The following is a 15,898-nucleotide window of genomic DNA, read 5'->3' as shown; positions in this document are numbered from 1 at the left end:
TATTGTTTACTATTATCGATATAATATATTGCTTCATAAAGTACCTGGAAGCATTATAATATAATAAGGATGATATCATTTTGTTTTAGGAAGATATATTATATATTGTTCTGTTTTGTCCATGTATTTCATTAGATGGAATGGTTATTGGGCCATTAGGGTCATGTGACAGCTCGTTTGTATAAATAGTTTCCTTTATTTATAGTTTGCAAAATTCAAAATAAATCTGTGGTCCTTGAAGGTGCGTACACACGGTCTGATTCCGTTTTCAATTAGATTTCTATTATATATGGACTATTCAACCTGCTCTGAAGTTTTTTCTACTCCTTTTCGATTTCCACTATTTTCTATTCGATTTTCCATTCAATGTGCATTCAATGTGCTATTAGATTTGCTATTGGAACAACACTGGCTTCAGGCAGGAGATGGACATCGAATTGAATGCTGCAGTGAACATATTAGATTTGCACTATCTACATTAAGGGGTGTACACACGCTTAGATTTTGACAGGTTTTCGATTCGATATTGCTTATAAAATCGAATCGAAATCGCATGATTTTTAAGATGCTTTAGATCTGCATTTGATTCGATGAGCGCTCCCGTTTTCTCTATATCAAAAAGAAAAAAAATACTGTGCAGGCAAGGAAATATCGAATTGATCCAGTAAATCGAATGTGTACACTGTACCTTGAATGTAAATCGAATTCGATATCGAAAAAGATATCGAATGCAAAAAGGTGGAAGCAAAACCAAATCGAAAGGGGGTGGAATAGGGGAAATCGAAAGCAAATTAAATCAAAGTAAAGCCCTGTACACACACATCGATTTGATTTTGATTTGATGTTAGATTTGATTTTCTATTAGATCTGGCATTAGATCTTTCCATTTGATTTGGCATTAGATCTGTACTTTTGCATTAGATATCGAATTCGATATACATTCATGATACATTGTACACATTCGATTTATTAAACGGGAGCGCATATCGAATCGAATGTAGATCGAAACGGACACAAAAACCATTCGATTTCGTTTAGGATTCGATTCGATTTTGCTTCTATAAGCAAAATCTAATCGAAAATCGTGAAAAATCGATGCATGTGTACAGGGCTTAAATCGATATGTGTGTACACACCTTAAGATTTGCACTATATACTATTAGATTTCCACTATACAGTCGTGGCTGCCAAGACAGGTTTTTCTATTCGATTTATACTACACGGGAGTGCGCATTGGTATTGAATCTGCATCAAATGTAGAAAAAACATTTGATGCCCATTCGATTTTCTATTCGATTTTGCTTCTATAAGCAAAATTGAATAGAAAAATAGTGCATATCTCATCGTGTGTACGATCTATTAAGCCTCAAACACATGGGGTGATGGGAAGCACGGATCGCTCAGCACACATCACTGACACATATGTGGAGCACCAGTGATATGTGCTGAGCGATCTGTGCGGGCCAGTGTTCTCTGGTGAAATAACACTGATGGTTACTCGATCCTGACTGCATGAAGTCTAGTCAGACGCAGCGGCGGCGTAACTATAGCACCGCAGCCCCCGCCACCGCGCGGGGACGCTGTGCATGTGGGGGCGCCGGGGGCTGTGGTGCTATAGTTAAACCCCCCTCAATCCCCCGCAGACTTACCTATCACGCTGGTCCCGGCGGCTCTGTTCTTCTGCTGAGGACCACCACAAAATGGCCGCCCCATATAGCACACAGTTCTCTGAAACTGTCTGCTGTATGGGGGCGGCCATTTTCTGGTGGTCCTCAGCAGAAGAACGGAGCCGTCGGGACCAGCGCGATAGGTAAGGCTGTGGGGGATTGAGGGGGGGTTTGCATGGGCGGCGGGGTAGGGGTACTTGGCGGGGCGGCGACGGGGGGGGCTCCCCCCCCTAACGGCGGGGGGGCGCCCAAAACGTAGCTACGCCACTGGTCAGACGACAGCATCGCACATGTTGTCGCTGGGGGGCATACACACGGAGCGATGCGTGCTTAATTTCTAAGTGATCTAGTCAGATCGCTTAGAAATAGCCTTAAAATGGCCCCGTGTGTATGGGCATTTACATTGTGGACTGCTAATCATGTTCTAGCATGCAACAGTCCCCCAGGTGTTCCAGAGCCGAGGCGGAACGGACTACATCTCTTAGAAATTAACCACACGTCGCTTTGTGTGTATAGGCCTCAGCAATGGCAATGCATCAGGTGCATTGCACCAGGACCCCTGATAACTTTGGGGCCCATTGCTGCCACCCACAGCCGAGTTGCATCTGAGTTGGAGCAGTCTACAAAGTCCCAAGTGTGACCTAACATTCTCTATGTTTCAATAAGTTGAAACATTTATTATTAATAATTGAATTTTAAGAAATGCAACAAATACAATATAGACCTCAGCATGTGACAAATAGGGGGAAAGTTACTAAGAACACGAATACGAAATTTCGTATTCGTATTCTTAATATGAATGAATACGACTGCATACGGCTGTTTCAGCCGTATGCAGTCGTGTTCCGGAGGGGAGGCTTGCTGAGACTCATAGTTCCACAGTATTAAACAATAGTTTATTATTTTTTTTTACACAAGTTAATCAGCCCGGTGAACACCGCTCCAGGGTCGCCGGGGACAGCACCAAGCTTCAGCCTGGTCAGGTAAGTCCTGGAGGGGGGGACCCCTTTATTGGGGGGGTCCCCACTCCCCCAGGGCCCCTGGCCAGGCTGACTGGTCAGTAGGGTTAATGTTTTGGCAGCGGGACCTTATATAATAAGTGTCCCCCGGCTGTGACATTACCCTGCTGGCTGGTTTGGCCTGGGGCTGGTTCTTAAAATACTGTATTTTGGGAACCAGCCCCGGACCTGGAGCCTGGGGCTGGTTTGAAAAAAATCGGGGAACCCCTATTTGCCGGGTTTCCTGATTTTTTAATACCAGCCCCAGCTCTTTCAGCCTGGTGCTGGTTACGGCCGTGGGGGGACCCCACGCCGTTTTTTTCAATTATTTTTTTATGATTTTTTTTACACTGAAGGCTGCAAATATGACAGGAAAATAAAGTGTATTCGGCAAGCCATTCGCAGGCATTTTACGCCAATTAGCGGCTGTATTTTCAATACGGCCGCTTAGTAAATCATGAATCACCATTCTTTTGAATGGTGATTTCTGTCATATTCTATCGATGGTGTATTCATTCGTATTTGTTAATACAGATACGAATGTCCCATCAATACGAATGAGAAAATTCGTATTTTTGGCATAGTAAATGGCAAAAATACGAATATGCCCCCCAAAAATCTGTATTTTCGTATGAAAATTATTTTTTTTTCACGAATTCATCTTAGTAAATTTCCCCCATGATGTCTAGAGAAGTATGTGGATAGGATTACTATACTATATATGTGTATGCTATGTGTGTGTTTGTGTACATGGTGTGTGTATGTATACTTTTTTGTATGTATGCTATGTGTGTGTATGATGTGTGTGTACATGATGTGGGTATGTATGGTGTTTGTGTGTGTGTGTACATGATGGCATGTATTCAATGCCGGTGCGAGCGGCCGGCGAGGGGGTTAAACTGCGAGGATCACAGAAAACCAGTGATCCTCGCAGTTTAACCCCCGCGCCGGCCGCTCGCATTATGCAACGTTCCGGGGGAATCCTCGCCGTCACAGAACGGCGAGGATTCCCCTAAACTGCGAGAGCCGCGGCTAGTGCAGCAAACTCGCTGTAATTAGCCTAGATTCTCGCAGCTTTTGGAGGCACATACGCCAATTCTCCCTCGCTCAAAAAACGGAGCGAGGGGGAATTTGCGTATGAGGGGGGTCAGTTGAATACTGACAGGGTGAGCGGTGACTGCGAGCAAAAAGTCCTGCTCGCAATCACCGCTCGCCCACGGCATTGAATATATGCCGATGAGTGTATATGTTAACTTAATTTTTGGCAAAAAAAAAAAAAAACACAGTTCCATTATAATATGAAAATGTGACTTTTAAAAGCCATGAAGACTAAAAAAATAAAATCTTCCATTAGGTTATAATAATTCATGCGTGAAAGGTTTAATCTGCACATGCAAAACATGACTATCAAATGGTTTCCTTTGATGGCTCGGAGTAAACTTTTGATGGACAACCCTATACACCCTATACACTGTTACTAATGCTGGCCATACACTAGTGGTTACAAAACTGTGTGCCGTAGCACCCTGCTGTGCCTCAGGACACTTGCAGGGGTGCTCTGGGTTGTTGGTCCTCGACCAATTTAAATTATTTAAAAATGCAGTGCCAATCATAAACTACAGATGGAGCCACCTTCATTCATCTCGCGGGCATGCCATATCTTTGAGTCTCGGCCTGGTGTTCGCCAAGAATGGGGCACGTGAGCATGTGAGACACTCGCGTGCCTCATTTGTGGCAATGGGGCAAGCATGCATGTGAGACGCACGCATGTCCCCCTTTCGGCGAACAGCGTGCCGAGACAGAAAGCTCCTGCGCCCCAGCCAGATGAACGAAACCAATCCCTCACCACATAACTGAACCTAATTGTTACAATTACATATAAACACTATTTACCCTCATCTATAATACCCCTTTCACACCAGCCACCCGGCAATTACCCGACATTTTCGAGTGCCGATTCATTTTGCCGGGTGCAGCCTGACCCCAATTCACACCACCTGCAAATTACTAGGTTAAAGCTTTTCAACCCGGGAATTTGCTGAAAAACTTGGGTTTTTGTGGTGTGAAATGGTCAACACAGGTCTTAAATCCCAGCACTCCGACCCTGCTCTTGACCGGGGTCGGAGTGCTGGGATTTAAGACCCGTATTGACCCTTTCACACCAAAGAAAAACCCAGGTTTTTCAGAAAATTCCCGGGTTGAAAAGATTTAACACAGTAATTTGCTTCTGGTGTGAAAGGGGTATTACAATAACGTGATACATTATTAGGGCGGAGTATCTTTTATTGCTGAGCATTGGCTCATAAGTACTCAGACCTGTGCTGTGCTATCATAGGCTTCCAATAACCTTGTACCAGGAATGCAGCAGCACTGGAATCTATCACTGTTTTGCTTCTGAGAAGGACAAACTTGTATTCCAACACAGTGTCAGCAAAAAAGTATAGCACAGAAGGCTGTGTATTACAAAACCAGAAATTTCAACAGACATCATTCATTGCGTAATTCATACTGTATGAAGAGATATATGTATGAGGCTCATTGCCAACAGATGTGGAAAAAGGTTTCTGGAAAGAGTGTTTTACCTGTGCTTACAGCAGCAGAATGTGTAATAAACTGTGATAACTGCTGGCCTCATCTCATTTCAACATGGACAGAGGTAAAGTACTGCCATCCACACTACCCCTTTTCCACCAAAATCACGGTTTTTTTTACCCAGGATATTGGCAGGTCTCCACTCCCTTGTCTCCATTTTAACTGCACTATATTGCTGTTTTTGTTCAGGGTGGACACCATTTCCGGCAGAGTTGGCTGGCTATTTGCAAAGGAAATGGTTAATCGGGTGTGGTACAGGGGTCCGACAGTCGGGATCCCAACAGTCATTAGCCCGACGATGAGATCCCAACTGGCCGGACCCAGACAGCATGGTGAGCGCAACTAAGCCCCTTGCGGGCACGCTACGCTCGCCACGCTGCGGGCACGGTGGCTCGCTACGCTACGCTACGCGAGCCACCTATTCTATTCTCCCTCTATGGGGGTTGTGGACCCGCACGAGGGAAAAACGCAGGTGGCCATCGGGAACCCGGCTGTCGGTGTTTTGACAGTCGGGATCCCAACGTCAGGTAAATGCTTGTCGGGACCCCGTCCTGCACCCGATTAATCAGGCACTGCCCATGTGCAATGGATTAGATGTGCAATGGATTGGCTGCATCGTATGCAAAAATGGCCACATACAATGTATCACATGCAATCTACAGATGGAGCGCCCCTGGTCCTTGCCTGGGGATCACCCGCATGCCTGAGCTGGCAATCGCCGCCGCAGAGGCTTCCATCTAACTGGGAAGCGCATGCGTCTCACACGCAAGAGCGTCCCAGTTTCCGGACGGCGCCACTGCGGGTCCCTGACCGTCTCCACTTCAGGGAGACGGGCAGCGATAGGGGGGATGGCGGGGCGGCAAGGGGCACCAGAGGAGGCGGCGGTGAAAGCACCATAGCCATGTAGCTGGCGGAGAGCTGCCGAGGTATCGCATGTGAGGCTGCAAGCGATACCTTGACTAAGTGTATGGCCACCTTCAGTTTACCAAACCTTACTAAAATGTATGAGAAATAAAACCTGTTTAGCTGAAATGCCCCATCATACATCTATCTATCTATCTATCTATCTATCTATCTATCTATCTCTCTCTCTCTCTATCTATGCATCTATTTATATATCTATCTTACATCTACAGAACTAATGCGGGGTACACACCAGGACGACCCGCTCACGATGCACATCGTGAGCGGGTCGTCAGTGTCTCGTCCGACCCGCTCACGGTGACGCGGGGGGGCACGACCCGCTCACGATGTGCACCGTGAGCGGGTCCGATCCAATGGCGACCCGCACCCGGCTGTATGGTCGTCATTGAGATCCTACCTGCAGCAGGTAGGATCTCAATAACGACCGACCCGCGGGACCGCGCATCGGATCGGTATCGGTCCACACCAGGACAGAAAAGGGCCCAATCAGCACACAATCTACATCCAATTGATCGGAATTGGATCTAGATTGTGGGGATCGGGCCCTAGTCGTCCTGGTGTGTACCCAGCATTAAGCTGTGTGTGTCTAGAGCAGCGATGCTAAGTTACTGCTAGTGAGAAGAGACATTCCAAGTTACAAATCAATACATCTAGTATTATGTATCACTACTACGAGAGTACAAAGCTGGTTTCCATGACATTAACACCTACTGTACTGGAAGAAGCAGTAAAGCATGTAGTTAATGTCTTCAAGCAGCTGCACATGTACAGTATCAGCTATATCACAGTAGGCTGCACATTGCAAGACTTCCTGCGCACTGTGCTGTTCTGGAAACAAATCCCCTCTTAGATTAGCATTGCCACTGGTTCTTCCGCCACACGCACTGTACACTGCAAAAACACTGTGCGAGGACACAAAAAGTTATATTATCCTCTCCAAAGAAATATTATGCTGAGGATCACAAAAAGAATGATTGTCTATTAAGTCCAGCACATTTATAATTGCTCCAAAAACTAACACTACTCCTTATCTCTAAGGGGGGAATTCAATAGTTTTGCACATCTGAGGCCACTAGATGGTGCCCAGTGGAGCAATTCAAGTGTTGCTCTGTATGATAGCACACACCCGCCAATGCGAACATTACTGTTATGTTGCGCTGTCATATTAATGGGCTGGTAACTAGTGAAGAAATGATGACACAAAGTTGAACTTGTAAAAATTATTATTTCTAAAGCTAAAATAATATTTACTGATATTTACCAACATTTACTCGTCCTTCTAATAATTCCTCATACATGTGCTTATAATAATGAATTCTACTGCATATAAAGCTTTACTGGCGCAAAGCATTGCCATTCATTTATATTATATGGGTTTGAGTGTCATGACACATCTCCATGATAATTGCTTCTTATTGCCCAGCATGGACACTCTGCCTTGTTGTGAACCACAAAAAAAAGCCAAATTCTAAAGGCACGTACACACTGGGCGACTTTGAGCTGAAAGCCGCTCAAAACAGCAGATTTGAGCTGCTTTCAGCTCAAAGCCGCCCAGTGTGTATGCCCCGGCAATGAGCGGTGAGCGCTGCTGCGCGCTCCTGCCACATCACCGGGAAAGCCATTCATCTGCTGGTTATACCAACACCGTCCCCCCCCCCCCCCCCTCCGTCGGTGCCGGGCAGGGGGAAAGCCGCTCAGTGTGTATGCACTGAGCTGCTTTCCCTGCACATCATCGCTGGGCATAGTAGCCTAGTGTGTATGGACCTTAGGGCAGTGATTAAAATCTTATTTGAGCAATGTTACCCAAGGAAAATCGGTAATGTATTTTTACTCCACCCATTGGCCAAATGTTTATTGCGAAATTCAGAAAGAAAATATTAAATTAAGTAAATTGTGTCATCCAGGTTCAGTTATGGAATGAGGGACAGGATTCACTTCTGCTTGTTTACATATTTTATTTTATTTTAAGACTTTAAGACTGAAAGCCACAAACACTGTGTTTGTCTACTATATTGACTCTACTATACTGACTATAAATATTTTAAGTTGATCTTAGACTTCCAACCCAAGGCACCCCTGCAATTATCCCAAGGCATCCCAGGGTGTCTGGGCCCATAGTTTGGGAACCACTAAGGAGTCCTTAAGCTTTTATTGTTACTTCCCATAGTCTCACATGAAAAATAGTGATTCACACCACAAGTATGTAAATGTATGTATGTATGTATGTATGTATGTATGTATGTATGTATGTAAATGACTATATACATTCTTATTTTTATTTATTACGTTTCTTTATATAGCGCATACATATTCTACAGCGCTTTAATAGTTGAACTTTCAAATAAGTCCCTGCCCCAGTGGAGCTTACAATCTATATTCCCTACCACATGTACACACACACACAAACACACACACACACACACACACACACAGACATTCTAGGGTTAATTTTGACAATTGACCTACCAGTATATTTTTGGATTGTGGGAGGTAACCGGAGCACCCGGAGCAAATCCACGCAAGTACGGGGAGAATATACAAACTCCACACAGTTAGGGCCCATGACCTCAGCGCTGTGAGGCAGTAATGCTAACCATTACACCATACATGATGCGATGATGATTGACAATCCAGATATTTTGTTTAAATCTGAAACTGCTTATCTTTACAAGTTTGCATGACAGATTAAATACAGCCTGACACATATGTCTCCCAATATTATACACACACTGTCGTTTTTGTCTGCAAGGTAGAGAACATGCAACACTACTAGGACAGAGCCACAATGTTTTGCACTATCCCAGAAAAACACTGTTGCAATACAAACCCACAGCTAACAACTGCTACATGAGTCATGCTATGCAGAACACGTGGGTTCCTGAATTCTCATCACACTGACAGCATCCAGTTGTTGTTGTTATAGCTAGGACATAAGGCCAACTGTGGGGGAAGCCTGCAGGACAGGAGGCGCCAGGTGTGCAACAGCTGCAGCACAACACATGCACAGTACACACTCAGGAGAACAACTCACAGGTATATGGACCCTCAGCATCCTCCTCTTCTGGCTGCTGCTCTTCTTGGGAAGCTCTTTCTTTTTCTTGGTATCCATGGCTGTGCTTCCCATTCTCTGGACTGTATTCCCAGAACCTTTGCAAACTTCTGTCTGCTCCTAACACCTGAGCAGCTGTCAATGCCAAGAACAGAGCTGAGTCCAGATGACTAATTGGAGTTCACCCAGCAGCAGCACTCGGATCCCATCTTCCTACCCATGCTGGAGATTGCGCAGCAGCCAGCTCACACACCCCTCAGTGGAAGTAGTAGCTGCTGCTGGACCAGCTCACCCCAGGAAGAAGAGTTTGTAGACTGTAAGCTGCAGCCCTGGGGATCAGCAGCAGCAGCAAGCAGTAATCAGCTCAGGACTGTCACTTGCAGTTTGTGCAGATCAGCAGCACAGCAGCAGCCCAGTGGAATCCGTCCCTCTCACTGAGGGGTGGTGCCAGCACGTTTCCTACATGTCAGGCAGCCAGGAGCCAGACAAACAGGAAGTAAATGCAAGTTCCATATCTCTATTCTCAATGTGCGTTGCTGGTCTCAGTCTATTGCTCCAACTCTCAGCATCCCAGGCTGCTGCCACTCACCGCTTGGTCACCCACAGCTCTATTCGCCCCTGCTGCAATCCGAGCATTTAGCTATGATGTCACTGCAAGTGATTGCTATATGCCATGGTGCTGTAATAACTGATCACTGCTGAGAACTACAATCTGGGGGATGAGATTTAAGGACAGTGCAATTGACGTGCGTGACCGCTTGTTATCCATAAACATCCAATCCCATGTCTTGTATCTGCAGACAGATAGAGCAGGTAACACGGGCTGTTCCTTTGCTACAGCTAATATACTGTATGTGGTTAATGTGCACTACGTATATTGATATTAACTGGTCCCTGTATCTGTAATAGAGGGTGTGTATACACTGGGTATATCTGTAGGCTGCGTATGTGTTTTCTCCAGCGGTATATCAACAGTTGCGCAATGACTTCTGCAAATTCTTTGCAGAGGTGGATGCTATGCTGCAGAGCGGCGCTGCCGGCGGTAGGTGGCGCTGGAGGAGAGAACGCGATGCTATGATACATGCGCTGTCACAATTGGTTTAAATGTCTCTGCTTATCCCCTTAACCCGCTCAGCACCTGCTGAGTTTATTATGAAGCAGTCTCTGCTCAGATTTCTGGCCTGGGGTGCAGCAGGCATGAGGACTGAAAGTGGCAGGACACAGGCAGTCAGTAGTCATTGGCATTGCCACTTTTGTAATAGGTTAAGATTTCCATAGGTGTATTTGCACCCATGGTAAACCCTGTCACATTTAAAATCAGAAGAACATTACTAAAACCAGGGTGTTCAAACTAAAATGAGAGGAAAGAATGATCCAAAAAAAAAAATTAGAATGATGCAAGTTTTCTGTGCGTCAGCTACCTGAACAATGAGTGTGGATCATCAGGTTGACAAGTATAAGGTTGACAAAAATATGTCGACCACTATTGGTTAACAGGCAGAAGGTTGACACCAGAAAAGAGGTCGACATGCGTTAAGGCCATACTTGCCTACCCTCCCGGAAAGGCAGGGAGGCTCCTGAAATCAGGTCCCCCTCCTGGCCCCCGGAAGGATGGTCAATCCTCCTGCAAGCCCCTGGAGTCCCCCGCATTGCCCTCGTCATTTTAGCCCCTCCATGTACACCACAAATTGCGGAAGTTATAGGGATTGGGGCAGGGCTGGATGATGTCAGGCTCTGGTTCCGCCCCCAGAAACACGCTAGAAGCCTCCTCTGAGGGCTTCTCCCGGAGAGGAGAAACAGAAAGTCGGCAAGTATGATTGGGTCAACATGGTCAAAAGGTTGACACATGGAAAGGTCAGCATGGAAAAAGGTTAACATTTGTTTTTCAAGGTTTTTTGTGTCTATGCTGACAAAGGTCAACCTATGGCTAGCTGCGCTTGTCACACGCTCAGCACACTATTATATTCTCGTTCTATGCCCACTAGGATGGTAAAGTACAGTAGGAAAACATTAGTTTAAAAAAATATTGAAAAACTCATATCAACCTTTCGTAATCGAACACGGGTCTCCATCATGAAGAGCCGTGCAGGTACAGTATCAACTACACTACACAACAGAGCTGCGTCCTTCAAAGTACAGTAAAATGATCGCTATACAAATCAGTATCTTACTGTACAGTACAGTACTGTGAATGTCATACTGCAACACCATACTGTATTGTGGGTAACTTTAGACCAATATACTGTACTGAGACGCACTAGCGTCCGTGTCGCTCAAGTACTGTATACACCACAAGCGTCCATGTACAGTACAGTATATTTAGGACTAGGGTTGGCTGTACACTATCTACAGAATACTGTAGTACAGCTTGCTGGACGCAGCACTATTGCATAAAAGTCTTATACTGAATATTGTAATAGAATTACAGTATACAGTATACTGTTTATTAGTGAACTCAGTGGCTATTTATTAGGAGCGTCAGAGACGCTTCTGCGAGGCAAATAAAATGCAGCTCCTCTCCGTCTCCGCCAAAGAGACGCGATCACGCTCGTGCAGGGATAATAAAGTTCCTGTGCCTCATGCACGCGCTGCAGCACAAATTTTACGCATGCGCAAATGAGATTTTCAAAAGTGACATCTGGTGGTTAATCTGTGGTATTGCACGCCACGGCGAATCGCCAAGCTTGTAAAAGATATTGCGAATGCCGAGCGCCACGGCGGAAAAATCGCCATAGGCTGCAAAGATGAGACCTGCTACATCTGTACATGTGTTGACTTTCTGCCTGTTGACCAATAGTGGTCAGTATGTCGGCAGTGGCCACATCAACATTTATCATATCTACTTGGATCTTATGTTGACATGATGAGCTGTCGACAAACCTTCACTAGTGGTCTAGTGGCTTCTAAACTTCTCCCAAAGGCAACTGTCGCTTTTATGTTTTCTACCGGGTCCCAGCAGTCATGCAAGGATCAGTTCTGGCCCATGATCTGAGGATCATCCTTCTGGTGAGTATTTTCACCCCTATCTATAACCCTCTCCCTAGGTACTAACCCTAACCTTCCACTTCCACCAACTTCCACTGAACTCCCTCTTGCAGCCTAACCCTATCCCTTCCGGCTGCATCTAAACTTAGAACATCATCCTCAGAGTGTTGACATTTCTGAACCTGTCGACAGTTTGTCTACCTGGTGTGCCTATCAACAGTGTGAACTGTGTCAGGGTTGACACTGTGGTGATAATATTATGAACGTCAACCTGGTTCCTGACGACCATCATTACAACATTTTCATGTACCTGTCCCACATAATCTAACCAATTTTTGAGCTTCTTAGAAAAATTGATAAAACCTGACATTTCTTTGGGCAATATATGCTGTTTAAACACCTGTGAGAGAATGGTTATACATACGGAGTGTACCAGAAGTTCGGCACTGTGTCCTGACATTTTTTACCTCAGAAATAAAGATTTTTACTTTTCATCTTCTCAGGTGGGGATGTACAAACCAAAAAAACCAGACAGAAACCCAGGACTGAATCAGGCTGAAAATGTCATCTAGAAAATAAATAAGAGTGGATTTCAAAGACAAATGTTGTTGGCAGTGCGAGTCCGCTGTCAGAGCAGCTCGCAGGACCCAACGCACTACTAATTGGATTGTCCCTGTGAGTCTTGATTAGTGGGACACTTGGCACTTCCATAGCAGTGATTGACAACAGAGGAACTCAGGGATGTGATGGCATGCAGTTCCCGCACCATAAATAAGTGCAGGAATGGGATTTAGTTGTGGTGGACTGTAGCCTTTGAAGGAAGGAGCACAATACTGTATATTACAGAATGGCTGACAGATTCATGGGGCCGTATTTAAATGTTTTAGCGCTGGCAGCCCATTAGATTGGTCCAGTTAAGCCGCTATGTGTGGCTAAACTTGACCTTAATAAGCGCGATTAGAGCTCAATTGCATATTGCCCTGCAATCTCCCATCGCTTTAATCCAGGTACGGCAATTGAATACGACCCATAGTATGTCATCCCGCAGATAATTGGATTATTACATGCAAGTTTAAATGCCTAAAAGTAAAAAAAAAAACTAATAATAATTATATGCCATAATACAGAATTCCTCACACAGGAAACAAACATTCTCAATGAGCTGGACAGGAGCCCAGAAAACTCAGACTTATGCCCAGGCAACAGTACAGTAAACACACTACAAATCACAATACAAATATAATAATTATAATGAAACGGAAACACACTCCATTGGGTATGGCAAAATGGTATGAAATTTCTTCTAGTAGCAAAGGTAAATCCTACAAAATCACTTCATACAGCGAGACATTCTGAACAAAGCAGAGAATTACATTTTTAGTTTTTCAGAAGAGTTATGGGGCCTTGTCATGGGGCAACTGCTGAGCGATGTTAGATCGCTCAGCAAGATCGCTCAGCACACAGCACTGCACAGCGATGTGACAGCAATGTTTGCTGAGCGATCTGTCAGGGCCAGGGTTCTCCAGGGGGGACCCTAGCCCTGACTGGCGATCCTACTAGATTATCCTGCATGCAGGACTCTTATCGCCTGGTGATAGTGATGCATGGGGCCGCGCATTGCTATGGCCCCTACACACGGAGCGATGTAGGGTCAGATCACTTAGAAAATGGGCTGAAATCACCCTGTGTGTAGGCCCCATAAGGACTTTCATTTTGTACAATATTTTTATAAAATAATTGTGTATTTTATGCTTTCTAGTGTAACCAGTAAATTCCTTAAAATTAAAGTTCTAGTTATTCCTGTTGTTTCTCCTTTTCTTACCCCTGGGCCTTTGAGAAACATACTGGTGAGGGTCCAAATAAATCCAGTACAAGGGAAATGTTTTCCACTTTTTTTCACCCAAAATTCCACTTGTGGCACCTCATGTCTGATCCATTTATATACATTTTCCTACTTGCTTAACTTTGCCTAATATTTGACATTTAATGTAAAATTTTATATTAGGCAAACAATCCCATAAGCAAAATGTAATGCTGCTCAAGTTCGGGGGCTTTGGGGGATGCCGGCCGAACATGTACGTTTTTATAAAGGCGCAATTTTGCCTTGTGATTGCCCCTGAACTCGGGCAGCATTACATTTGGCCCCATGTCTTCACCAAGGGTGGGATAAATCAACCAAAAGAATGCAGTCAAACATAAAACTGGCACTGCAGTCCCCCTAGAAGTCTAATCTTTTGGGAATCTATAGATGGTATTGCCTATAAAAGCCTATGGCAGTGATAGCTAACCTTGACACTCCAGATGTTGTTGAACTACACACCCCAGCATGCCCTGCTACAGATTTACTATTTGGCCATGCTAAAACTGATGCAGGGCATGCTGGGATGTGTAGTTCAACAACAGCTGGAGTGTCCAGACTTCTTTTTTTTTTTATTTGTTTTTATTAATGATTAAATGCATAAAACATTTGCAAATACCTGTACAATAAATACAAATGCATATGTCAAATAAAAACATGCATCCAGTAACCATAGTCCAAATTACGGAATTCTTAGCACAGACTGGTGCAGTAAGCGGCAGGATGTTTTGAATTGAAAAATATAACATCCTGCCTGAAGAATGAAGCCATTAGGCCCATAGCTTCCCATTACACGGCTGGATAGGCCGTCCTTAGCTGGGTACATAATAAGTGTGTGGTGTGTGCGGTAATGGTAACGTTGTTCACAGACATATTGTTTTGGCTGTGCGGTACAGCTGATGACCAATGGCATCCGGACTCATGATAGATTGACTCTAGGCCGACAGTCATAAGGTCGAAAATAATTGGTCAACAGTCAAAAAAGTAAACTAAGTGAAAAGGTCAACAGGGTGAAAAGGTCCACAGTGATAAGGTCGACAGAGTGAAAAAGTCGACAGTCAAAAGATCGACATGGCCAAAATGTCGACATGTTCAAAAGGTTGGCATGGTCAAAAGGTCGACTTGAAAATGGTTGACATGCATATTTTTACAAAATTTTAAGCCGACAGGCAGTATTTCATACCCTACCATCCACTAAGGCGTGGAGGGAGAATATAATAGTGTGCTGAGCGCAGTGAGGCACCGAGTCTGAAGCATGGTGAGGGGACGTGGTACACTTAGACGGTGTCCATGTCAACCTGTGTTGAAATAGGCACAAAAAAAATGAAAAACTTATGTCAACATTTTCCACGTCAACTGTTTCCATGTCGACCTTTTGACCCTGTCAACCTTTTGAAACTATCGACCATTTCACTGTCGTACTTTGGACCCTGTCAACATTTTGACTTTCGCTCCTTTTGACCCTGTTGACTTTTTGACTGTCGACCTTTGGACCCCGTTGACCTTTTTACTGTCGACCTTTGGACCCTCTCAACATTTTGACTGTCGACCATTAGTGGTCAACCATATGCAGTGCTATTTTTCAGAAGGAACTGGCAGGAACTGAACCTCTAATTAAATATGACATCATCAGGAACTGAAAATGTACTTTCCATAAGATACATTTTATATTAAAGTCACCTGTGAGTGCCTTTATTTCTAAATACAATATATACATCTATCTCTCCCTCCCTATCTCTATTATATATATTTTTTTATATTTAATTGATCCGCCCCCAGACCTGGAGTTCCTGGACCTATTTTTCCAGAAAAATAGTACTGACCA

At 44.5% G+C, this 15,898-nt stretch overlaps 1 protein-coding gene across 1 annotated transcript in view; it reads right to left on the bottom strand.

The window, feature by feature from the left end:
- The window catches only part of PRKAG2 (protein kinase AMP-activated non-catalytic subunit gamma 2), a 362,251-nt gene extending 352,347 nt beyond the window's left edge, over positions 1–9,904 (bottom strand). Inside the window, exon 1 of the mRNA XM_083189060.1 lies at positions 9,213–9,904. Coding sequence (XP_083045186.1) covers positions 9,213–9,305 — 93 coding nt within the window. The 5' untranslated portion in view covers positions 9,306–9,904. The remainder of the gene's footprint in view (positions 1–9,212) is intronic.
- Positions 9,905–15,898: the final 5,994 nt, after the last annotated feature.

Source organism: Crinia signifera, chromosome 5, assembly GCF_055691185.1.
Source record: "Crinia signifera chromosome 5, ASM5569118v1, whole genome shotgun sequence".
Taxonomy (NCBI): domain Eukaryota; kingdom Metazoa; phylum Chordata; class Amphibia; order Anura; family Myobatrachidae; genus Crinia; species Crinia signifera.
Note: the sequence above shows the minus strand (reverse complement) of the source record. Positions and strands in the feature narration are given on the sequence as shown.